Source organism: Chelonia mydas, chromosome 11 (genome assembly GCF_015237465.2).
Source record: "Chelonia mydas isolate rCheMyd1 chromosome 11, rCheMyd1.pri.v2, whole genome shotgun sequence".
NCBI lineage: Eukaryota > Metazoa > Chordata > Testudines > Cheloniidae > Chelonia > Chelonia mydas.
This window is the reverse complement of record NC_051251.2, coordinates 49,033,076-49,059,678: the sequence shown is the minus strand read 5'-3', so window position 1 is coordinate 49,059,678 and position 26,603 is coordinate 49,033,076. Positions and strand designations below refer to the sequence as shown.

General features: G+C 39.5%; 1 protein-coding gene across 1 annotated transcript; it reads right to left on the bottom strand.

Moving 5' to 3' along the window:
• Nucleotides 1-1,412: 1,412 nt before the first annotated feature.
• Nucleotides 1,413-24,884, bottom strand: ZC3H15 (zinc finger CCCH-type containing 15). Its single transcript, XM_027832030.3, has 10 exons — nucleotides 19,062-24,884; nucleotides 14,595-14,696; nucleotides 11,207-11,318; nucleotides 9,352-9,504; nucleotides 8,071-8,162; nucleotides 6,430-6,612; nucleotides 5,397-5,543; nucleotides 5,122-5,223; nucleotides 4,706-4,832; nucleotides 1,413-2,202 (listed from the first exon to the last, which is right to left on the bottom strand). The coding sequence occupies exons 1-10, from the start codon at nucleotides 19,137-19,139 to the stop codon at nucleotides 2,012-2,014; spliced, it is 1,287 nt and encodes a 428-aa protein (XP_027687831.1). The 5' UTR covers nucleotides 19,140-24,884; the 3' UTR covers nucleotides 1,413-2,011.
• Between the last annotated feature and the right edge of the window lie 1,719 nt (nucleotides 24,885-26,603).

Sequence of the window (26,603 nt, the reverse complement as noted above, 5' to 3'; positions counted from 1 at the left end):
TCAACGAATAACAGAAAAGCTAACAACTGTGCTAACATTCATTGTGAAGGGGAGGGAGTCACACTAATATAAGATATTTTAACCACCACATTTAAGTAGGAAAAATTACAGGCCTAAAAGTTGTTTATATATTTATTAAATATGAACAGAAATAGGAAGATCTTTTCAACAGACTGATAAATGATTGAACTACTTTTTTAACCCAACCTAAAACAAATATTTTGAAAGTTATGTATTGTCATTCATTCAAAATGGGAGCTGGACTCTTGGTGTCCTGAGCTACAACAGACAGCCTCCTGCTGGCGATGCTGCTTATGTGTGGTCATGTCGGGGGTGAGAAGGTGCAGGAAGCTTCTGACAATTAAATATTTAGTAAGAAAGTTCAGCTTTCACTGATCAGTGTTTTCCTTTAAATACTTACTTTTAGAAATCAGATTCACTGGGCCTCTCTCTCAGATGCTATTTTCTGTTGCTATGGGAAAAAAAAAGTCATCGTCCCGCCTCTCTCCCCCACAAAGACAGATCCCAAAAAGGGCAAAAAATGTCTACGGCAGCTAATTTAGCAATGGCATTCCAGATGCAAGAGTTCATTTTAGCAACACCAGAAGTAACCCACTAAAGCTGATGTTACCACTTGGAAGACATTTGTGCAAACTCACCCACAGTACCATGGATCTTAATGTTCCTTGGAAAATAATTCTGAAGTCATTTGTTGAGTAATCAGTACAAATCTTATAATTAATGCAACAGTATTGTTACTTGATTTTTAGTTCTGAACCAAGGGTTTTTTGTAAGGTAAGCAGGTGGGAATAAATATTGGTTTTCCAGGAGACTATAAGTTAGGAATCATTGGTATGGAGGCAATTTTTTTATTCAGAGGTCATGTAAACTTTATGTAAGCTTTACATTTAAAGCATCATATTGACCTATACCTAGGACTGAAAATGCTCCCTTCTAGAGGTCAAAGACAATGCCCATCCCCAAGTTTTCCTTTGGAGATGCAGACAGTACTAATTATGTATTCTGGTTTATAATTTGTATAGTGCCAAACGTATGCTAAGTGCTTTATAGACATATGAAGACAAGATCCCCACCATGAAAAGCTGCCAATCTAGACAATGTACAAATATGGCCAAGGGAAGAATAAGATGCAACGACAGGTAAGTGAACTGTATAGCATGTCATATTAATTCTATTACAGTTTTATTGCAGGGAAAGATGAAAGATAATATGCCATTTAGAATTCTTCTGCATGGAGGTCTAGGGCTTGAAAGCTATCTGCAACTAGCCACTCCTTTAGCTGAAACTTCTGGATCATGACTAGAGGGAACATATTTACTCACTATATCATACAAAATATATTTTATTTACAATTTGTCACACATTGATGTAAAGAAAAGTCAACATAATGATTTTAAAGTTGACAGTCTTTATTTACAACCTTGTTGTCAAAAGGTGTAGGGAAAGTTTAAAACATTTTAAACAGAGGCCACCATAGCTGACGCCTTATCAACTCACGAATCCACATCTTTAGCATCCAGCTGAAGAAGTAAAGCATATCAATACCTACTGGAGCATGAACATCTTAATCTGTATCAGCTCCATTTAGAGTACATTGCTCAAATATTTTAGGCCGCTTCTAAATCAAAATTACTTATTAACAAATGCAGTTCTGGTGAAAAGGATGTTCATTTTGACTGTGTACTACACCTGGTAGTAATAAATCCACTTAACTCATTTATGCTTCCTACTTTTAGTTCAAAATTGCATCTCATTTTCTGCGATGACAGCTCTCAATTCAATTATTAACTAATCTGAATATTTTACTATGAGATGTAGTCAAGAGTGGAGTAAAGGAAACTGAAGGAAAGTACTTCTGTTTTTTGATGTGCCCTCCAGAATCAGCTGGGGAAACCACAAACATCCTGTTTAAGAATTCTAGATGAAAAAATGATGTAGTCAGTTTTCACTTTGTAAAGTAGACTTCAATTTTCTTATTGCATTTGTTTGTTCATTCTTCTAAATCAAGAGTGTTTAATTCTTCTTCTAGTTCATCCAAGTCCTCTCCAGTAAAAAGATTTTCATCAACAGGAACTGCATCTATTACTCCATTTTCCTGTTCTCCTTCTGCCTCGTTTTCTTCTGAATCACTTTGCTCCCCATTCTCTATTCCACCTCCTGAAGCTTCACTTAATTTGTTATCTGAAAATAAAAACAATTCTTACGTCTATTAATGTTACAAATTCTTACAGTCAATCTATCAACACCAACTAGGGTCCATGCTTGAAGAATACACACCCATGTTTTGATGCAAAAATGCTGCCATACAGCTATTCTACTACGACTTACATATGCGGCACCTACTAATGCAATTCATCCCACTGAACTCAATAGGACTACTTGTGTGCTTGCAGGACTGGGTTTTTATCAGTTGCAAGTGAACAAAGGTGTGCATAAATGCAAAAGATTTTTTTACAACTCCTGTCCTCACCAGCTGGTTCATACTATTAAGTTATTACTAGGGCTGTCGATTAATTGCAGTTAACTCACGCAATTAACTCAAAAAAATTAATCACGATTAATCGCAGTTTTAAATCGCACTGTTAACAGAAATACCAATTGAAATTAAATATTTTGGATGTTTTTCTATATTTTCATATATATTGTATCCTGTGTTGTAATTGAATCAAAGTGTATATTTTTATTACAAATATTTGCACTGTAAAAATGATAAACAAAAGAAATAGTATTTTTCCATTCACCTCATGCAAGTACTGTAGTGCAACCCCTTTGTCATGAAAGTGCAACTTATAAATATAGATATTTTGTTACATAATTGCACTCCATAACAAAACAGTGTAAAACTTCAGAGTCTACAAGTCCACTCAGTCCTACTTTTTGTTCAGCCAATCGCTAAGACAAACAAGTTTGTTTACATTTACAGGGGATAATGCTGCCCTCTTCTTATTGACAATGTCACCAGAAAGCGATAACAGGCGTTCTCATGGCACTGTTGTAGCTGGCGTCGCAAGGTATTTACGTGCCAGGAATGCTAAACATTCATATGCCCCTTCATGCTTCGGCCACCATTCCAGAGGACATACTTCCATGCTGATGACGCTCAGTAAAAAAATAATGCATTAATTAAATTTGTGACTGAACTCCTTGGGGGACAATTTTATGTCCCCTGCTCTGTTTTACCTGCATTCTGCCATATATTTCATGATATAACAGTCTCAGATGATGACCCAGCACATGCTGTTCATTTTAAGAACACTGTCATTGCAGATTTGACAAAACGCAAAGAAGGTACCAATGTAAGATTTCTGAAGATAGCTACAGCGCTCGACCCAAGGTTTAAGAATCTGAAGTGCCCTCCAAAATCTAAGAGGGACAAGGTGTGGAGAACGTTTTCAGAAGTCTTAAAAGAGCAACACTCCAATGCAGAAACTACAGAACCTGAACCACCAAAAACGAAAATCAACCTTCTGCTGGTGGCATCTGACTCAGATAATGAAAATGAACATGCATCGGTCCACATTGCTTTGGACTGTTATTGAGCAGAATGTGTCATCAGCATGGACGCATGTCCCTTGGAATGGTGGTTGAAGCATGAAGGGACATATGAAACTTTAGTGCATCTGGCACGTAAATATCTTGCGACAGCAGCTACAACAGTGCCATGAGAATGCCTATTCTCACTTTCAGGTGACATTGTAAACAGGAAGCGGGCAGCATTATCTCCTGGAAATGTAAACAGACTTGTTTGTCTGAGCAATTGGCTGAACAAGAAGTAGGACTGGATGGACTTGCAGGCTCTAAAATTTTACATTGTTCTATTTTTGAGTGCAAGTTTTTGTACATAATTCTACGTTTGTAAGTTCAACTTTCATGAAAAAGAAATTGCACTACAGTACTTGTATTAGGTGAATTGAAAAATACTATTCCTTGTTTTTTTACAGTGCAAATACTTGTAATCAAAAATAAAGTGAGCACTGTACACTTTGTGTTCTGTGTTGTAACTGAAATCAATATATTTGAAAATGTAGAAAACATCAAAAAAGTATTTAAATAAATGGTATTGTATTATTAACAGCACTATTAATCACAATTAATTTTTTTAATCACTTGACAGCCCTTGTTATTACTATTATTCAATGCTGTATTTAAAGTCCAGAAAGGTCAATCAGGATCAGACTTTTATTTGGTAACTGCTGTACAAATACATAGTAAGATGAAGTACTTGCCGTAAAAAGTTAGCTAACAAGTTTAAGGTAAACTTACAGATTTTGGAGTCATCATTCATTCACTTATTTACTAAAATAGGAAAGTGTAAAGAAAGGTGTTTCCTTTCCCAGTTTCAAGACATAATTTTTAAGTGATTTAAAAGTTAAACAAATACTGTAGTAGAAATGACTGTAAATATTAACTAGAGGTCAAAACACAGGGCATTTATTTAATTAAAAACAAACAAACAAAAAAACCTGCCTACAGCAATTCCTTTCCCCTATACTAGAAAATATAGTTCTTCTGTATTTTCAGAACACAATATGTAAGCAGCATTAAGATACTATGGCAATAAGCATTATACAAATCTATTGAACATTTCTTCAGAGCCTCTCTCTTTGTGGGTATTGGAAAACCTTTAACATTACTTCAATGTACTGTATCTGTTAACTTAGTTATGTGTAAACAGTGAACTTACCATCTTTTTCCACTGAAGTGTATGTGCTGAATCGCTCAAGACTAGCCACAGTAATACCAGTCTCATCTACATCCTTTGGGACATACAGGTTCAAGTCTACATCATTTATCCTCACAAGATCTTCAACCTGAAAAACAAAGTTATTTTCTTTGCATTAATCATTACTTTCCTGCAACTGATTTGTTAATTTTACATTTGACATCAACTTTTCTTTCTGAAGGTTTTATTTTGTTCAGTCTAAGTAACAGCAAACTAAAAAGGGCGCCTACTATTTAAGTACTAGCCAAGCATCTCAAATTTAATTAATTATTACATTTTTTATGGAAGCCTATCAAAACCAAAAAGTTAGTCTCTAAATTTTAAATGGTTAAAAGCAATATGAGGTAGTTAAAGAGAGTTAATATTTGCTTCTTTACCTCATCTTCACTTGATCCTTGAATATAATTAGTGTCATCTGCTTCTTCATCATCGGCATCAACCAACTCCGGCCGGAACTCAAATACTTCACGTCCGCTGATCTATCCATGGGGAAGCAAGTAAGACATATTCAAACAACACTAAATGTTATCTGTACTGCAATTTAGAGAATAAAAGAAAATACACACGGCTTAATTTCAGGCCAGCTACCTCATTATAAAGTGTATTTCACTCTTTCCTCTTACAAGTAGTAGTATTTGAGTGGAGAACATACCACCAGTGCTTTGCCAGCTTTAAAATCTGCTTTCCTCCGTTCCATATCTTGTTCAGCCTTGTCAATCTTTTCTTGTCTTTTTCTTTTCTTCCATGCAAGAAAAGACTCTAGGGTGATTTTGGTAATGTTTGGTCCTAAGGCAGCACGCTGTGCAATAAAGGCATTAGCTTTAATCAATCTTTGTGAACACAATTATCTACAATACAATAGGGCAAGTTTTTCTTCACAAATTAAGAAACTGTCTCTTAAAATCATTCCCTCTTAAGATTTTTCTGTACATTAGAAATACTTAATGAGATTTTTCTTTTGACTTTCTTACTAATAATAAACATGCATTCATGCAGTCAAATTTGAGATTGTTTGACTCAAAGAAAAGTTTCAATAGGCTACATCCAAATCTATTCTACTACTATAGGTAACCTGGCAATATTTAAGAAATGATGGTTATGTGCAACCTTAAAATATCAACGGTATGAACTAAAGGTGTCACTTTCAACGGCAACACTTGTCCTGGCTTTAGAAGAGATATTAAAAAATTTCCAAGTTCCTTTTAAACAATAAGCACAAACACCACTAGATTTTTCTTCTGGTTTCAATCTTTTCAACTCCCTGATTTTGTCTACCAGCTTAAGACAAAAAAAACACACACACAGAAACCCAGTCTTCAATAGTGCCTACTATTCTCAGAAGCTGCATTTCAGTATTACAAGTCAAAATTCTGACCTAAAACATTGCTGCCCTCTAGAGGTAAATATTCAGTTAAACTTTACTTTGTATTCTTATCTGGTGAATAAACTGGAGAAATTAACAGTTTCAAAAGAAAGACTTGATTATTTTCAAAGAATCACTGAGTATATTTCACTCTAATGCCCAAGTGGATACAAACATCAGTGAGTACTATTTTTTTTTTTTTTTTTTTACTCTGTTACTAGAAGAGAATTTTGAACATGTGCCTCTTTTCAGAATACTTTGTTAAAAATAATTAAACCATGTAATATTCAGGCTTGAATGACTGAGTTAGTTATTACCTTACCTCTCTTTCTATTAGATCTTCTAAAGAAACTTCATCTTCCTTTTCCTCCTTCTTTTTGTCTTTTTTTAGTACAAAGCCAGGAGGGAGAGCATGGCGGTACATACAGTTGTCTCCTCCACCAGGACAAACCCAAAACCAGCCATATTTGTTGTTTTCGATAGCATCAAGAAAATACTTGCAGACCTGTATTAAACAACAGTGGTTATTACCCCTGAATCCTACCTTCTCCTCCCCAGCTACCTACACTGGTAAAGTGAGTTTGTCACATTAACTCAGGAACAGTATTACAACAATGGTCAGTAAATCACAGCTAGTTATATTACATTTCTGAGCTACCATTCAAACAGAAGTCCCAAGAAGAAATATTTTGAATGTATTTAGACTAAAGAACAATGGACAAATGTCAAAAGAGTACAACTGATTAATGTATTTAAATAAAAAACTACATTTAAAGTTTTCAGCAGCTTTTTCTGTTAAGGTTTCTCAAATTTGGGGGAACAGATGGCTTAAAGGACTAGTGATTGATTGTCTAGTGGTATAATTCCACTGTCTCTGTCTGAAGCGAGTTGGTCAGGTCTTCTAGATTTTAATTTAATTTAAAAAGAGCCCATGGTTTTGTATGTTTTTGGCAATTTCACACTGATACAACAAGAATGTAATGAGAATGGAGACTATACGACCCTTTCAACCTTGGAGGTTCTCCGTTCCAGGTCAAGTTTTGAAGCACACTAAAGGGACAGCATGCATTCTTGCTGCAGTCGTACACCCATCTCTACACAGAACACTTCAGTTGCCAGAGCCGTGAATCTGGCAACTTTAACAAGCAATGTATTAATTTTACTATAGATCCCAAGCTGTTCTTTCACATTTCACTTCCAACTGTGTCATGAATTATATTTAGTTATTGTGAAATAACATAGCATGAATACAACCGCCATTTTCTTGTATTTTTAGTTTGTATGGATAACAATGTGGAATTAAAAGAGTGAAAAACACAAAGGTATAAAATATTAAAGATTTAAATTGATGCTAGTTAAGGCAAGATAAAATTAAGGTCCCAATTTAAAATATCCCATAGTTTTGGAGCCCTAAATACTAGAAAATCCCTTCTAATTAGTGATTTTTTTTTAGACTTAGCATTACAGAAAAGATTAAATTGTATGCACTGATGTAGGGCACTCATGGTTAGAATATTTCTTTGTTCCCATCTATTAGCATCTTAGGTTCACAATCAAAAAGGTAAGATATGCAAGAGAATCAATCACATAAGTAATCCTATTGGCATATGTAACTATGAACACTTAAATCTTGAAAGTGGGTAGTCAAATTACATCCAGTAATGTACCAGGATTACTCTTCATACTGTTTATGAAATCATTTCTATCTTAGAAAAAGATGCTTCTCATACCCAAATATGCACATAAAAGTATATATTTATAATTATAAAAGAGCCTTGCTTATTTCAGAAATATGTCAAGATGATAGAATAATGCAAGTCAACCTTTATCCTCAAAAAGCGTTTATAATATTCAAATAAAGATTTCAAGATATTCTAATAGAAAAATCCAGTACCTTTCCAAATTTAATTCTCTCTAATGATAGCTAATAACTACTGCAACTCAATTAAAGAAAAGGACATACTATTTGAGTTTTGGGTTTTTTCTTTTCCGCCTCACCATGCTTCTTGTTCACCACCTCTTCCAGCTTTTTCTCATCCCAATTATCCATTGTATCTAGATATAAATAGTAAAAAAGTTGGTTTCACTTACATCTCAAATTATAACTAAAATACCAAACCTCACAATCAAACTGCTTTGGATTCTGCAGTTTAACTGCAGTAAAGGAAAAGCAATACTGTCAAGTTTAGGTTCTTAATTATGATTTTAATAAAGAGGATCTTCAAAGCCTCACATGCTTTTATTTATTTGTAAAAAGTACTTTAAAACTTCTTCTTTGAGAGCATTTAAAAGAATTTATACCTCTTCCTCCACATAAACTCATGTTTCCAAAAAAAGGGAAACATGGAACAGTAGGTGGGATGGTGCCCAGGAAGGAGGTAGGGGGAAGACAGCTCAAACAAACACATGAGCAGGAGAAGAGAGGCTGACAGATATAAGTCAAGGTAGGAAGTTCTTTATCATCTTTGGTGATACACAAGAAGCAGCCATTAAAGAAAAGAGGCTGTGAAGGGTTGGAACACTAACAAGAGCAATGAAACCATATGTGTGGTCCTGGTACACCACTTCAGTGTGTCAAAAGGTTAAAACATTACCCAGCAGGAATGGCATACAACATTGTGTTAGTGCATGACAACCATAAAAGAAAATTGACCTGTCTTAGTGTAGCTCTCTAACCCATGCTGAGCAAAAGTGCAAAGCCAAACAACACTCTATTTTTGACTGATGGGAAATGAAGCCACAGACAGAAGCTTCCCAAGCAACCTGAATTTAAAATACTGTTCAAACACATTAGGCTACTACTAATAGCATATGTGCAAAAAACATAAGTTGGAGTTCATTTGCTTTTTCTAAAGCCTGGGTATTTTAGAAGCAATTGGAAACTAAAAGGAGCCAATTCTATATGGCTTGCCACCTCTATATTGTAAATATTCCACACCACCAGAGTTTAAGGACTGCTGCCCTGTAGTGCATTGTCTTTATTATACTAATCCATCAAAATAGGGACTAGTAAAAATTCTCTTGCAGGTAAGAAGTTAAGTGATTTTTCTTTTTTAAGTCAGCTCAAGATTATTTGTATTAGCAACCACCTAGAAGTCCCAGCCGTAGGCCACAACCTGATTGTGCTACGCATTGTATAAACAGAACAAGAAGACTATTCCTGGTCCAAAGAGCTTGTGAACTTATTATTAGAACTTTGGCACCTGAAAAGTATGTTGGCAGTTATTTTCCAGAAGGAACATACCTTTTTCAAGATCTTCATCTCTTGCATCAATGTAAACACTGCGTTTTTCACACTTTCTCTCCAAAGACAAATCATGAGAAAACTTGCACTTATCTCCTTTAGTGCACTGTCCTTGCTTGAAGAAAGCACAAACTACTGATTTGGGATCTGCACCTGTGTCATATGAAATTTAGTATTTTAGTACGGTTTCCAGGCAAAACACTAAGTCGCATTTAAAATGATTTACCACATTTTTTTCAAAAAGCATTAAACGCAACATTTCAGTTTTTAAACACCAAACAGTAGAGCATAGAAAGTCAAAGTTAATTTAAAAAAAAACCTGGAAGTTATTCACAATACAATTACCATCACTAACTTCTCTCAGTCTGCTTCAATACCACTACCAAGCTGCTGTCTTTCATGTACGTATGCTTCCGTACCTACTTTGTTGTTAGGTTTGTTTTAAATGTCCAAATTTAAAGGCATTTTGATACTTAAGAAAATCTGGCATCAATGTGTGGCTTAAGTAATGCATGTGACCTACTCTTAGCTTATTACAATAGGTACTAATTCAAGAATCAAATTCACTTTAAAACTATCAATTGGGTTAATCAAGTTTCTTGTACTTAATTCCAATATTGATTCATAAGCCATGATATTTTCAGTGGCAACCAGCTAGCTCCAGTGCAACATAGTTAATGGAAATATCAAACATTTACACAGGCACTGAACCACTGCTATGGGATGTATTACTATAGCAATGAAACTATTAGGATTTAGTCTTAATGAGGCAGTGATGTTTATGGTTAGGGTGGGGTACTGAGTGTCAGGCAAAAAAAAAAAAAGTTTGATTTGGCCAATGATCTGATCTGACACCTATGGGCTTGTCTACATTATACAGGCTCTGCTGATAGTTACATTGGCACATTACATTATAGCTCTACTGGCAGATTCCCCTAGTCCAGGTGCAGTATATGCCAACAGAAGAAGTTCTTCCTGGTGGTATATTACCACCAGCTCCCCAAACAAAGTTAGCTATGCAAACAGAAGCACTCTTGTTGGCGTAGCTGTATGTACACTGGGGTTTTGGCTGGCATAGCTAGGTCAGATAAAGGGTGTGGTTTTTCTCACACCCATGACCGACACAGCTATGCTGAGAAAACTTTGTAGTATAGATCTAGCCTAAGACACAACAACCATGACTGTTTTCCCACTCTGTAAAATGGGGATAATGCTAATTTAAAGTGTTCCTTACTTACATAAATAAAATAATCAAATTGTTACACTTTTACAAAGAAATAGACACCACTGAACACTAAAGGGCAGCACACAGAAAATGAAAACTATATCCAAGGCCCCTGGAGCAGGGAGTCTACAACTGGCATGGAGCCTGTAAAACCAGTTCATTGCAGCCTCTGGCACAGGGACAGTTTCAGAGAAGGACAGTGTTAGAGTGAGTGTACTACACTCTAGTAATCTCCAGGGCAGAGAATTGGGGAACCGCAACTGGTTCTAACAGCCCTCCACCCCCAACTCTACTGTACCCAGTAAAAACTGGATGCAGCACAGAATCTGCTCCTGCAGCCTGCCAATGTTAATGAAGAAATCTCCATTGAAATCAGAGCAGATTTCCGTACTCAGATCAATGACATTATGACCTCACAATGGTTAGCATTAAAAGATCACATAATATAACCCTTCATATCCATTTTAGTTTTATTTGTTAACAGAATGGAATTTTTAAAATAAAAAAAAGTTACAACTGCTTGCTTATAGATAGGAAAACTGACATTTTAAATACTTTTTTTAATGTGAACTATATAAAATACTAACAGAATTAGCTACAAACTAAAATGTTACATTACTCTTAGTTTACCTTTACTAATTTTCTGGGCAGCAACTACAGGTTTGAAGAGTTCATTTAGTTCCTGTAATTCTTTCTTCTTATCATCCTTCTTTAATTTCTTGTCACCTTCAGCCTGAGCAGCCTATAATAATCCCAGATTTGAAGTGATTGGTAAAGGATATTTAGAACCGTGAAATTATTCACAATCTGTGCACTACAGCTTCAAAGATAACATATCATGCAATATTAATTATATGTCATATAGAACGACAGTCACTGATTTAGGAGATGTCAGCATTATTCTTTTCCTAATATTTCCTTGTATTAATGGCCAGAGTGCAATATCTAGCAAATGTTAGGAAGAGCTAAAATACATTTCAAACCAAAGAGAGGAAAGAAATTAACAGCTAACACTTTAAGATAAGATATACTAAGGGCTAAGATATACTAATATGATTGAAGGACCCTTTTCTATTTTTGTTCCACATTTATGGAATAGGAAATCAGGAAATAAGTGTCATTGCTGGCACAGGACAGCCATCTTCTAGCAGGATTCTAGCAAACATAAACTGTCACAGTAGAGGAATAACTGAATTAAAGACCCAGCGCCAACACTCAGCCCAGTTACTCTTGCCCAAAATCCACAAAGGTAGAGACTCTACTATTAAAACCCTAAAATGTATGTTTTCGTCTTTCCTTTTATGTGTATCCACAGCAGCCAGCCAGGAAGTCTGGCTTTGAAAGTGGTCTTATTCATCTACATCACCTAGCCAATATTTTATTTTATTGTGTGCAGTTCTTCAGCATTACAGTGTTCTGTTAATAACTGATGGTGTATATGGCAGGAAACCTTAGTTTCATTTGAACTGTGTGTGAGGAAGAGACAATGTATAAAGTAGAAAGGGAAAACTATTTCTATGACTACAAGGGAGACATTGTGAACCTGCCTCCCCCTTCTAGTAGTTTAAAAATCAAGCCTCATCATCATTAGTCACTGTTACTTAAGCTGGTAGGAAAAAAGACCTATACCCCAATACCTGGACCGGTGCAGAAGAACGAAGACATGGGAAAATAGCATGTACAATTAATTAGTTTTAATATGCCTGATTCTCCTCCCAAAGTTGTTAATGGGACTTTATACCTAATGGCCCAGTCAGAATTGAAGTCATTGGTAAACAGTCATTTGAAAGAGTCCTTCTCTCTTTTTCAATATATTGTCATTCAGGCTCTGCAGTCTGGATACTTCCAGGCAGGGGCCTAATTTGATGCAATGCAGAATTAAAAGCAGACTCCCCTCTTCCCTAAATGATGCACAAGATTTCTAACTTTCAAAATAGTTATAAAGGTAAATTGATCCTGGGCTAACAGTCAACCTAAAAAAGATGCTAAAGTATCTTTACAATTTTGATTTCTAATGACATTCAATCTAGAAAAGCCTATTTCAATCCTACTTTGCATCTGATGGATGAAATGGCACCTCCACACTTGTCAACTATAATAAAAACCAATATGTTTAGTGATTTACTCTTTGAAATTACACACACTTATTAGAGTACCTTTGTTACACCTCTAGGGTTAGAGCTGAAGTTGTTTCTTAGCTCGACAGCACTTCCATTTGTACCTCAAGACATGCCTGTCTTGAGGGTTATTCACAGAGGTATGGCCTTGGGAGGTACAGCACTGTATTAGGATTAGATGTTGAAAGTTCTCTTCCTGGACTTCTAGGTTTCCTGGCTGTTTGGGGAGAAAAGTTTCAACATCTAATCCTAATACAATGATGTACCTCGCAAGTCCGTAAGACATACAAGGATATACCTTGCCCAGTTTCCATTTTTTGTTGAGAGGAATTCTTCTCTTTTGCGCACAGCATTGTCAAAAAGCAGGAACTGAGCGAAATCATCAGAAGTCTGGTCAGTTTTACAACTGCTATTCAGTGGTAGGCAGCTGTGAAACTGAGACGAACCAAAAAAGAATTTCACAGGGCTCTACAGATGATCCTAGCTAGCTACCTACGCCTCATGCTGCAGAGAAAGACAAAAAACTCAAGGTGTCTGACAATCTGACCTGGGGAAAATTCCTTTCTGACCCCACGTATGGCAATCAGCTAGACCCTGGTCTTGTGAGTAAGACCCACCCAGACACCTGAGAAAAGAATTCTCAGTACCATCACATAGCAGCCTACCCTTCCATGCCGTGTCCCATCTCCGGCGGTGGCCTAAAACCACAGAAATCTCTGGCTGGAAGAGACCTCTATAGGTCAGGACCCTTCCCCTGAGGCAGGACCATACCTAGCAGGTGTTTGTCCAACCTGTCTTAAAAACCTTCCATTACCTCCCTATGAAGCCTATTCCAGTGCTTAACGATCCTTACAGTTAGAAAGTTTTTCCTAATATCTAACCTAAATCTCCCCTGCTACAGATTAAGCCCACTATTTCTTGTCCTACCTTCAGCAGACACGGAGAACAATTGATCAATATCCTCTTTATAACAATCCTTAACTTACTTGAAGTCTTATCAGGTCTTTTTTTCCTCAAGACTAAATATACCCAGGTTTTTGGTTTTTTTTTTTTTAAACTCTTCCTCATAGGTCAGTTTTTTAAAACCTATCATCATTTTTATTGCTCTCCTCTGAAATCTCCAGTTTGTCTACATTTCTCAAAGAGTGACGCCCCCAACTGGACACAAAACTCCACCTGAAGCCTCATCTGCAGCGAGTAGAGTGGGACAGTTACATTCTGTGCCTTACTTACAACACCCCTATTATTACATCCCAGAATGATATTAGCCTTCTTCACAATTGCACCACATTGTTGCCTCATATTCAATTTGTGATCCACTATTACTGCCACACATTTGCTACTTAACCTCCACTCCCTAGCCAGTATTACTGCCTAGCCACCTCTGATGTTTTAGCCCTTAGAATGGAATGGAGCGAAAAGACTGCCTTCCTGATCCGTATAGGTGAAAAAGAGCCACTCTGTTTCACTTTTGTTTATAATTAGGTGGTAGTTATTTACCTTCAGGTTTTCACACACTAGCGCAATAATACGTTTGGATTAAAAGCATTTCATAGGAATGTTTGCTAATCCTGTTACCACTGAAAAGCTTTTTAAATATGGAAACATCTTCACTAGTTGACAGGTTTTATTAAAAATGTACATTAAAAAAATTATAGATTTGGAACTATGTTATCCTTTAACTAGATAAACATTAACTTAACAATAATGACAAAGAGCATTAGTTTCTGACAATTAAATGGCTATTATTTTTAAAAAAAATTTAAACCAACTGAATAAATTAAAATTGTGCAAGCCAAAATACATTAGGGAAGTAATAAATCTTATCTCAACAACATCTCATTACAAGTCTATGAGAGACATTATGATTGATAAGAGATAATTACAAATTCAGTGCTTACCTGTCTTGGATTTTGTTGACCAAATTTAACTTGATGAGTCACAGCCTTGATAAACTTCTGCTGTTTTGCTCCTTTCTTATTCTTTAGACCAAATGTTTTGTCCTAAATTAGAAGAGATTTGTATAAGTGATGCTTCAGCTACTGGACAGTTCTATGAAAAGTTCAATTTAAGTTACAACAAAAATGTACTGTTCCTTTCAACTTATCAATATCATTCCCACCCTTGATTTCCCCAAAGCTACTTTGATCTGAGGAACAGAATGGGCAATATTTAGTCTTGCATTGGGCAAAGATTGAAGGTCTTATATCAAATTAAACACTAGCTCTTAAATTAAAATAGATTTTTTTCAGTTTAAACAAGCCATGTTATTTCTCAAAGGTAGCATACAGCATTCTGAAATTACAGTTAATTCTTTTTTAGTCAAGAAAGAGCAAGAAGAGTATTCAAAGATTTAATTAAAACAAATTAAAAAACCCTATGGCTGTAACTTCCAGTTCAGTAAGTGTTATTTAGTTTTTGAATGATGTAATCTGGTCATAACATCAATAATGAGGTAAAAGTCTATATTTAAATATAGAAGGCCTGCATGGAGACAGAATTAAAAGAATAAAAAAAACCATGATAAAATAAAAGATACCTCAACAAGGATTTGGTAAATTAAATAATCTATCCCAACAGGCAGTTATGATTGACTGAACCAATAACATGATGCAGCAGTAGTAAAATGAAGAGAATACAAGCTTACATTCTATCTGTTAAGCTCAGTTTACCATCCGAGTTGCGTGTCATTTTGAGACTCAGCTCCAAAACAACTCGTAATCCTTTATTTTCCCTTTGGAGATTTCTGTACTAACTGAAGTCAATTTTACAGATCTGTAAAACCTATAGGGCTTTTCATTTAAAAAGAGGTTAGCTTGCATTACTCACAACTTTAACTTTGACTTGTGGAACAATAGTATTCCCAAGTAAAATTCAACGGGTAACACAAAATAAAGAAAGACATTGTCTATTCCAGTGGTTCTCAACTCACGGGCCACTTACGGCCCAATCAGCACACGGCTGCGGCCCATGTGACATCCTCAGGGCCATACATGTTTATTATATATTTGTATTTATATATATAGTGTGTGTGTGTGGAGGCAGCCCACAGAACACATAGAAAGCTGCATATATGGCCCACAATGTTCACAAGATTGAGGAACACTGGTCTATTCTATTGAGAATGATAGAACAGAAAATAGACTAGAGGAGTACTTAAAACACAATACTTTCTGGGACCACCAGTTTCAAGTTTTGGGCCGCAGAAAAAGGCTTCCCAGTTAAATGCACTAAGCTATGGGAAAGACAGAAACTGCGTATATGACCTTAAAATGGACTTAGAGGTTCTGCTTATTTTTTTTGGTGAAAGCCATTCCATGGCATTTTTGTAAGAGCAACAGTTGCCCTAGGGTGTCCAACCAAAAGCGTCTCCCCGTTACTGCTGCTTTCTGTTATGGCAAGGTGTGCTTGTCACTTGCCTCCCCCAGAGGTGCTGAACCAAAGGGTCCTCCAAATTAAATCAATGTCTTCAAATTATCTGAATATTTGTGCACCAAAATTTTGTAGGACAGCAAAATATCCATGTAATCCTTTCTTGTCCTGCATTCTTTTAACAGTTTTCCTTTCCATTGCTGTAGTTCCTCTCCCCACCCATCTTCCTCATGTGCCAATGTAAGACACCATTAAAGTAGTATTTTACAAAGTTTCACACTATAACAGCGTCTGTTGAAGAAAAGGCACCTGCTTTCTGTGTGTTCAATCCAAAAAGTTGCTGAGTATCCCCCATTCCATGGAAAAAAGTGTCTGCTCACACTCCTTTGCAGCAATTTTTCTCCCTACATTTTCAGTTTGTTTATGGAGGGAAGAGCTTCTATCTCAGTTCCATTCAAATTTTATATAAAACCTGACAACTTCCTTTACACTTCTATCTGCAACAGTGTATTTTTCTGTGACAGCAACGTCTATTTAAAGCCTATCTTTGGCTTTGATTTAATTCTATTTATTAGAAGCAGAAAAATATTTTATTGCTAGTCACCGAAATAAAAAAAAAAAAAGTCACCCAATGATAACATCTTGGTTAACACAATTTGGGAAATGTTAATAAAGAAAAACACCTATCAAAATAACCAAAATTTAAGTAAATTAGAAATTGGTTACTTTTTATTGAAACCACTAAAAAATAGTTCCAGCACTCAAGCTCACAAAGTTTTACATACTAATTAACCATCAATAATAATAATGGATTGGTGAGTTTTTGGTGTATATTTCTAATAATTTGTTGCTTTGCAATGAATGTATAGCTTTTAAATACAACAAACATAAGGCCTGGTCTACACTATAAAGTTAGGTTGACGTAAAGCAGCTTATGTTGACCTAACTCTGTAAGCGTCTACACTAAAATGTCACTCCCACTGATGTAAGTCACCCACTATGTTGACGTAGGCCATGTCTACCCTAGCACTTATGTTGGCAAAACTTTTATCATTCAGGGTGTAAAAAAAACAAACACAGCCCTGAGCATCGTGTGCACAACGCTATGCCAGTGGGAGACGCTCTCCTGCAAACATAAAACCAGCTCAACGAGCGGTGGTAGCTATTATGTTCTCTCCTGTTGGCATAATGCGACTACCCAAGCGCTCTTGCAGCGGTACAGCTGTGCCACTGTAAGCTTGTAAGTGTAGACACTGCGTTACTTACATCATCTGTTGGCTGTCAGCCCCACAAGGGCCTGACAGCTAGGACCTCGCAGTGGTGGGGCTCCAGCTGTCAGCCCTGCAGTGAGGGGCTCCAGTTGTCAGTGCCCCTCAATGCCCCAGAGAATTAAGTCAGTGGAAGTGCTCCTGGTGAGGACCCACACAGCTGACAGAAGGAACACAGTATGGATGTCGACTTAATTTTGTAGTATAGACATGCCCTAACTTATGAAAAAAGACTGATTCACATGTGGCATTATTGCCTCATTTTATATAATGAATGTCCCTTAAATACACCATTACTTTACATGTACTATCATGTTTGTGATCTCATTTGAAATGTCAAAGATAACTTATCTGTTTTTTCAACTACAAAATAAGAGTCTTTGTGGACTAGAACTCTCCTATAACAGAGTTCAGCCAGAACATTACTAATTCAGCAACCAGCACTCCAAGATAATCATTACAATCTAAAGCAGTTTAAGGAGTGTAATAAAAAAGAACAATTGTGTGAAGGTAGTTTGTAGCATTATATTTAAAAGGAAAATTGTTAAGGTAGGTAGATCCCAAATCTAACGTACCCGACCCATCTCCAGTCAGTTTGCTTAGATATTTAATTCTCTACTTATGCTCTTTCCTCTCCCCCAAAAAGTCATATTTTCAGCATTTCAGAAGATATTCACTCACAAGGAAGCCCAATGACAAATTAACCTGTATAATGTTACAAGTTTTATTAAATAAAATTATAAACACTGAAATTTCTTAACAGTCAAGAATAGCTTTATGAATGACAGACATTGTTAGAGGACCAAGAGAGCACAAAATGTTACTACCTAATAATCTTTAATTTATTCAGCCTAGATTTGCGAAATAAGTACTTACCTCCTGGCTATTACATCAATTGACATTATGCCCTGCCACAAGAGACGATAGGCCAAGTTTTGCATTGAGATCCACGTACAGAGTGATTTGATTTGACTGGCATTGCAGACATACATCTGAAAGAGCTGAGCCCTGAAAGCTTTCTAACACCTGTGCTCTAATGTGTCAGAATAAAAACTTTGACCAATCCATCTTCAGGCTGAAAATAACGGACCCTGGTCTATTTACGGGATCCAATGAAAAGAGTAGTTAAAGGGCCACGGACAAACAAGGACGCGTTAGCAGATGCGGCTGGTGCCTTGGAAGAGGAAGGGCGGCAGAGTCCCCTCAGAGACGCCTCCATAGCCGATGGCAGCATCTTCTACACTTTTGTTTTTAAGCTTGTTGATTTAAAAACATGTTTCAACCGAAGTGGCCGCACGGTAGCCATTTCTCCGGGGGGAGGAGAGGAAAGAGCGAGACCAGCTCCGTTTCTACGGCAAGCTAAGGTTGATGGTTTAAGGCTCCCCCAGACGGCGAGGGGTCAAGAAAGGGCCCGGGAAGGGCGAGGGGAAGGACAAGCAGGTGGCGGGGAAGAAGAGAGGGGGAAGGAGGAGGGTGATGGGGCCGGATCGGGGCCGAGGAGCAGGGACGGGGACTACGGGGTGCGGTGGGCAGCAGGGGCCGGCGGAATACGGAGGCGACGCGGGGACACACCGGAGGCGTGACGTGGGAGAGACGGTTATGGACTCCCTGTTCCCCCTTCCTAAGCTACGGCTCCGCTCTCCCCATCCCATCGAGCCTGTGAGGCGGCTCCGAGGGCCTGGCCACCCCGGCTCCTGCCGCCGCCGCCTCCCGGGCCCCCCTCCTCACCTCGATGATCTTCTCCTTCTTTTTCTGGTCCGCCTTCTTATTGGGCCCCGCCGCAGGTGGCGGTTTCTTGGGGGGCATCTCGGGAAGGGGGGGCAAGCCCCTGTCCGCGCTCGCTCGGGTCCTCTCAGCACCGCGGCCGGAAAGCGCGCGGGGACCGACGGGCCGTAGCGCAAAGCCAAGCAATGAAAAAGCAAAGGAAGGATTCCGTTTACGACAGGCCGTCAACGACCGCTGCCCCGAGGCGCTCTGCGGAAGCGGTTGCGCGCGCAATCTGAGGTGGGGAAGAGCGTACAAAGATACGTCCCACAAGCGAAAAATCCCAAGGACGCCGGAATCACGTGACTGGGGTGAGGCGAGGTTGCCCTGGCCGGCTCCCTCCCCCGCTACTGTGGGAACTGTCAGTGGTCACGCGGGGCGGGACTGAGCCTCGCGCTCTCAGCCGCGGTCCCGTGGCAGAAGGAGCAGGTTCCCTGCGCCCCGCCCTTCCCAGCTAGTGCGGCCGCCGTTGGGCCGCGAGCCGCTCGGGGCCTCCCCGTTCCGCCGGCGCTCCTCGGCCGAGCCCTTACGGCGGGTCGGGGACGTGCCTGCGCCGCCCTCCCTTCCGGCCTCGTGCTGACTGGCCCGGGCGCTGGCGTCTTGCGAGGGCGCTGGTGTGGAGCTGCCGCCAGCCCAAACCGGCCTGGCCTGGGAGCCCAGGTGTGTGACCTGTAACACGGCGGGGCAGGACTCCGGCCCACGGTGCTATTCCGGCGACGTATGACCCCCTCCCCGCGCCTTCCCCCTCCGTCAGTAATATGCGTTTTCCCTACTCAGCTGCCTAAATGTACAGTGATTTACAGCAAATTCAGCTGTCCGGTGAAGTACCTAACGCCTCTCCCCGAAGCCAGCCCCGCTGGTGCTTTTGGAAGAAGTGCATATTAAGGAGAGAGGTGGACAGAGGGTCCCATTTGTGAGGGGATGTAGGGAAAAGAGGATGGAGACCTGACTGGGGGGCTGGGAGACAAAGCAGCAGTGAGGCATCTGGCCTGGATTGGCTGGGGAATGAAGGGTGATAATAAATTTAAGTGTGGCAGTTTTGCAACAGAAAAGCTTCAAAACAGACTCCAAAGAGAAACTGCTGAGCTTGAATTAATATGCAAACTAGATACTATTAACTTGGGTTTGAACAGAGACTGGGAGTGGCTGGGTCATTACACATATTGAATCTATTTCCCTATGTTAAGTATCCTCACACCCTCTTGTCAACTGTCTAAATGGGCCATGTTGATTATCACTAAAGGTTTTTTTTCTCCTTCTGATAATAGCTCATCTTAAATAATTAGCCTCTTACAGTTTGTATGGCAATTTCCACCTTCCCTGTATGTGTATATATATCTTCTTACTGTATGTTCCATTCTGTGCATTCTCTGCAGCCCACGAAAGCTTATGCTCAAATAAATTTGTTAGTCTCTAAGGTGCCACAAGTACTTCTGTTCTTTTTGCAGATACAGACGAACACGGCTCTACTCTAAAACAGATCTAGGTAGTTCTGAACGTGGGCAAAGAGCTTAAGTTTGATATAGAGGGGCATGGGAGCCCAGCCAGGGATTTGGAGTGGGGCTGTACATGATCAGGCTAAAGCAAATGCTTTTTCTGGTACTATTTTGGATCGTTTCAAGGGGCATGGGCAAAATTGTGGGAGGCTAAAGAGAAAAATGTAGCAATCAAAGTGGGAAGTAGAATAATAGAACTGGACCTCGAGAGGTCATCTAGTCCAGTCTCCAGCACTCGTGGCAGGACTAAGTATTATGAGACCATTCCTGATAGGCAAAAAGAAAAGGAGTACTTGTGGCACCTTAGAGACTAACCAGTTTATTTGAGCATGAGCTTTCGTGAGCTACAGCTCACTTCATCGGATGCATAGCATATCGTGGAAACTGCAGAAGACCAGATAGGCGTTTGTCTAACCTGCTCTTAAAAATACCAGTGATGGAAATTACACAACCTGCCTAGGCAATTTATTCTAGTGCTTAACAAAATAGTCAGCATCTGGGCAAAAGGTTTTGTAGTGGAAATAAAGAGCTTCAGTGGAGTTACATGAGGGGTGAATATGGCCCATTTACTTGCATTTTAACTAACTTGATTCTGTAATAATGATTGTATGTGTATATATAAGTTGTTTTGGTCCTTTTAACAATTACTTCCATTAATTTACCATGAAAGGGGCAACCAGGGCCAAAGGGGGAGAGAATTTCAAAGGCACAAATGCAGTTAGGCACCTAACCCCAATGTTACCATTATGTGATATTATCTCAATTCTCACATAATTGATGTTTTTAAAGCCTGAGCTCTTAAAGTAAATATTAGGGTTGCATTTTTTTACTAGCTCTAATACAGACTTCCTCTGTAACCTTAACCAAAGTCACTTAATTTTACTATGCTTTAATTCCCTCATGAGTACAATGGATATAATAAAACGTAATGTGAGTATTTCTTAATTATTAATTGTATTTCCTGGTTATATCAGAAACTAGAAGTACATGTGCTAAAATATCAAACCAATTAAAGAGGCTGGCTTGACCAAAAGCAAAACGTAATGGCAATCGGGAGCCTGCTCTCAGAAGATTTCCAGCGTATACAGATTTGCAAGTATGGGAGGTTCTAATAGTTCTGATAAAGGTCCACATTGTGGAGGATGCTTTCCTAAACAAAACTAAATTTCAAATCTTTTGAGATTTGCCTTATGACTTGCACTTGCTTCCAGACTCATTTGAGTATAGTTGTCGTCATCTGCATAATTGGAAAGGTTACCAATTTAAGACTAATTTACTTTTACAGATGATATGACAATACTGATTTTATATAATGGAAATCACTTGCTTAAATTACTAAAAAAGCTAGGTTGTACTGTGAGCCAAATCTGTTGGGTAACATTCAGTATGACACCTCTGAGAAATCAAAAACATGAAACTTTTCTATTTAGATTCCAAAATGAGCAGAACAGGAGCAGCAAGGTAATTCATATGCAAATGTGGTAATTGCTTGGATACAAAAGTTCAATTTTGCTATGAAATTTTCAATGTTGGTTTTTTTTTAAGTTGGAGAATCCATAGGAAATGAGTCAGTTTGTGTTGAGAATAAAAGTGATGACTATCTCAGGGTAAGAAACTATTACTGCTTAAGGAATCCTTGCCTTATATAATAAAATTTAAATTTAATTTAGTGCTCATGAAAGTGACTGAAGACAATGGAAGGCCTCAAATTTATGTGCAGAGTAGGTACAGCTCCAGCAATAACCATCCATGCTATCCCCACCACTGTGTCTGATTGTCTTCTTGCAATAGGTTTAGAATAGTACAGTTCCACTGATTTTAGAGTAGTTATTTCTATTTTAGATTGGTTTATGTAAGGGGGTATTAGTCCAATTGTATTCCAACCATTTATGGGATGAGTGTTTTAGATACTCTTTGCTAATACTGCCAACAAACATGTCGGTTACTGCCATTTATTATGGTAGTTTTGTTATTTGGAATTTTGATCAATTTGCACTCACGCATATAGCATCTTTCAGTGCTCTGTGTTCTCACAATACTCATGTGAGCGTTAAGTATGAATATCTGCATTTTACAGGTAAAGGTCTAGAGCATCCCCTTTCAAGGAATAACCTTCAGGAGGTAGGCTGGGGGAGGAGTATCTTCTCATACTGCTCTCCGCTCAGCTAATGTTGTTCTCTCAATACATACTGGAGCTTCCTCTGATGGCCCACTGATGTTACTTCCTGAAAATCACTTTGATGTAATAGTGATAGATATCCAGTAGCTTGCTTCAAGCATCTGAAGTCCAGAAAGTGTACTCTGACTGGGGGTTGCTTCTTCAGAAGAAACTGGGATTCCATTACGGCTTATAGATACAGCCATAATGGTGGTGTTTCTGGAGAGCAGCAAGATGTAGCTGGGTTTTCCTTTGTTCTTTAACTGTCAAATCAGGATGCTGGTTCACCAAATGGCTGAAGAATATAGGCTATGAGTACATAAGCACTGGGGAACAGGGAGAGAGATACATCAGCAATCAACTCATGTCTGGGAAATACTGATGCCAGTGGGCAAAATCAACCCCACAAATGTCAGAGCCCTCAAAAAGATGCTCTTGCCCCTGGCAAGAAGGGAGGAAGCAGCATGAGATCTGAAAATGCTGCACCTGGAGAGAATGCAAAAAGAAAAACTAACAGGAAGAGTGGGTGAGAGAGAATCGGGAGCTAAGCATGTACCCACAAGAAATAGCAGGGAAGAAACACAAAAGGAAAGACTGCGATTAAAATGACCTGACAATGCAGCTGAGGAGGATATTGATATCCTGATTTCTGCTATGTTGGCAGCTACCAGAGAAGTTCAATGCCAGAGAAGCTGCCTGTCCCCCAGATGTCTCCATTCTCTACTTTCACCTTCAGTGGGATTTGTTTGATGATGAAGAATGGGCACAGCTATCCATCAAGACATTAGTCTCCAAGTCCTATAGCTTTAGTTGCTTTTTGTGAGGTTCTAGATAGCCAGAGTGGATAAAAAACCCCCTCCAGACTCTCAATCATATATCCTTTCATTCATCTACTCATTGCCTAGAGGGAGGAGAATTAATTCACAATAGAGATTTTTCTGGCGGAAAAAGAGACCATATTGAGGAGAAAAAAACAAGACTACACAAAGTAAGCCGAATACTCCATTGAAAAATGTCATCTACTATTTAGTTATATATAATCTTGTTTCAGATTTATTTTGGTTAATAAAATTTAAACTTAGAGCTGTTGAGTATGTACAGTACCATAGTTAGCAACTTAAGTTTCCAATAGACTCATGGAGAACATACTGTGGGTAAAACTGATTGATCAAAATTTCTTAACTCCTGAGTCAGCAGAACACTTAAGAATGTTAGTAATCCCACTGACTTTGGTAAGGCTCATTTGCTTAAAGTTAAGCAAATGTGTAAGTGCATTGTTGAATTGGGACTTTAACCTATATATATTATTTGCATTATATTCACCCTTATATAGCTTGGGACGCTACATTACATAGATACAATGATTTTTCTAATGTATGCCTGCACTAATAACACAATCTCCAAAAATAAAGCTGTAATCTCTGCCTTCAAAACCCAGCAAAGAACTTAATCAATGACTGGATAGTAATACAGGTTAAAAAAACCTTATCTTCCTCATGGTCCAGTGTGGTATAAGGATAACAGAACAAGTCCTCTGATGTGCTCTTGATGTAATTTGTGTTAGATATCTAACCAAAGAAGCAACCCCCTGCCCCACCACCAAAAAAAAAAAAAAAAAAAATGCTTCCATTGAATACTACTAACCTCATCCGGATCCTCCAAAACACTTAAACACTCCCTTCTAACAATTGATCCACTTAACAATATTTACTTACTCTAAACATTGATTAGTAAACCAAGCAAAACTTAGCTTCCTCTCCAATAATATAACCAACAAATTCATACTTTGTCTATCAGGCAACATATGCCTGCTGTATATTTTGATTTTTTTTATTTTCAGTGCTGTAGGAACAAAACCTGGATGGAATCACTAAACAGACATGCCGCCAGTTATACAACAAAATTGGTTTGTAGTAAAAGAAAACAGGTTACTAAACAACGTGTAACCAAACAAAAAATATTTTGAATTAAGATAGACTTCTCTTGAGAAGAAAACCAGCTGCCATGCTGCAGTCAGAGATGAATTTTCCAGATGTTAATCTTTTTCCCACGTAGTGTTGGCAGTTTTCCAACAATACTGATTTTTCACCTCTCTCAGGAAAACCTATGTTAATAAATATACATGACAATTTAAATCCATGCTCTGTCTGAGTGGTCTTTTAGGAATTATAGCCATATTAAAAAAAAATGTACAAAGAGTGAGGGTTGCTACCACACTCATTCTGAAACTCAGAACCACCTTTTGCCCCCCTCCTAAACTCCCAGCCTTCCCCAGACCCCACAGTTTTCTACTGCCCCCTCCTTTCCAGAGCTCCATGGCTCTTGCCTTACACCCCTGAAGCTCCACCTTCATCCAAGGCTCTCAGCCTCCTGCTGCCTGCCCTGTACCCTTCCCCTGTCCCATGGCTTCTTGCTACCCACTCCCAACACTTGCCCTGATCCTTCTACTCTTGCCCCCATCCTCTCCTGAACAGCTGCTCACATCCTGCTTTCTCACTCTCCTTCAAGCTCCACATCCTCTTGCCACCCTTCCCTGAATACCAGAGCCTCTCATCCCTCTCTCCAGCCACCCATTGTTGCCTACAAATCCCTCATTCTCTCCTCAATATCCCCCGAACTCTATCCACACGCTGCTCTCTTCCCACACACTTCCGTCTCACCCATATCCCACACTGACTTCACTGGAAGCCTTTCCATTGACTTAAATAGGCTCTGGGCCTTAGAAGTGTCACTTTTGTTTCAGACTGAGCAGATCAGAGGTGGGCAAACTATGGCCCATGGGCCACATCCAGCCCACGGGACTGTCTTGCCTGACCCTTGAGCTCCTGGCCCAGGAGGCTCGCCCCCAGCCCCTCCCCAGCAATGCTCTGGGCAGCGGAGCAACGAGCTCCTGGGGCAGCACAGCTGCAGAGCCTGGCCTGACCCAGTGCTCTGTGCTGCGCAGCTGCCTGTCCTGGTGCAGCCGAGCTGCCAGCCACTAGTGCTCCTGGCAGTGTGGTCAGGGAGCAGGGGGGTTGCATAGAGGGAAGAGGAGTTTGGGGGTGGTGGTCAGGGAAGTCAGAGGGTGGGGAACAGGGTGGTTGAATGGGGGCGGGGGTCCCAGGAGGACAGTCAGGAAGGAAGGGGGGGGTTGGTTGGGGTGGCCAGGGGTAGGGGTAGGGGTTCTGGGGACAGGGAGAAGGGGTGGTTGGATGTGGCAGGGGTCCCAGAGGGCCGTCAAGAAGGAGGGGGGGTTGGATGGGGCGGCAGAGGGCAGTCAGGGGCAGGGGGTCCAGGGGCGGTTAAGGAGATGGGGGGGGGGTGTTGGATGGGGCAGGGGTCCCAGGGGGGCAGTTAGGAAGGAGAGCGGGGGAGTTGGATGGGGCGGTGGGGGGGCAGTTGGGGCGGGGGGTCTGGAGGCGGTCAGGGAACAGAGTGGGGGCTGGATGTGGCAGGATTCCCCCGGGGGGCTGGATGTGGCAGGATTCCCCCGGGGGGCTGTCGGGGGTGAGAAGCCGGGGAGGGAGGGCGGGTTGGATAGGGGTCTGGGGCAGAGCCATGCCTGGCTGTTTGGGGAGGCACAGCCTCCCCAACTGGCCCTCCATACAATTTCAGAATCCCGATGTGGCCCTCAGGCCAAAAAGTTTGCCCGCCCCTGGAGTAGATCATGCTCTGGTATAGCTTACATAAGCAATAGTAATACCTTTTTGGTACCTCAAAAAGCTATTAGAAAGTCAACCCTTATGTGTTACTGAATATTTTTAAGTCAATGCTCATGAAAACTAGGGTTATTCCATTGGCAAACATTCCTCTCAAACTTTCCCCTTCACATTTGAACTTAAATTTATAAAACAGTTGTTAAAAATCCTCAGG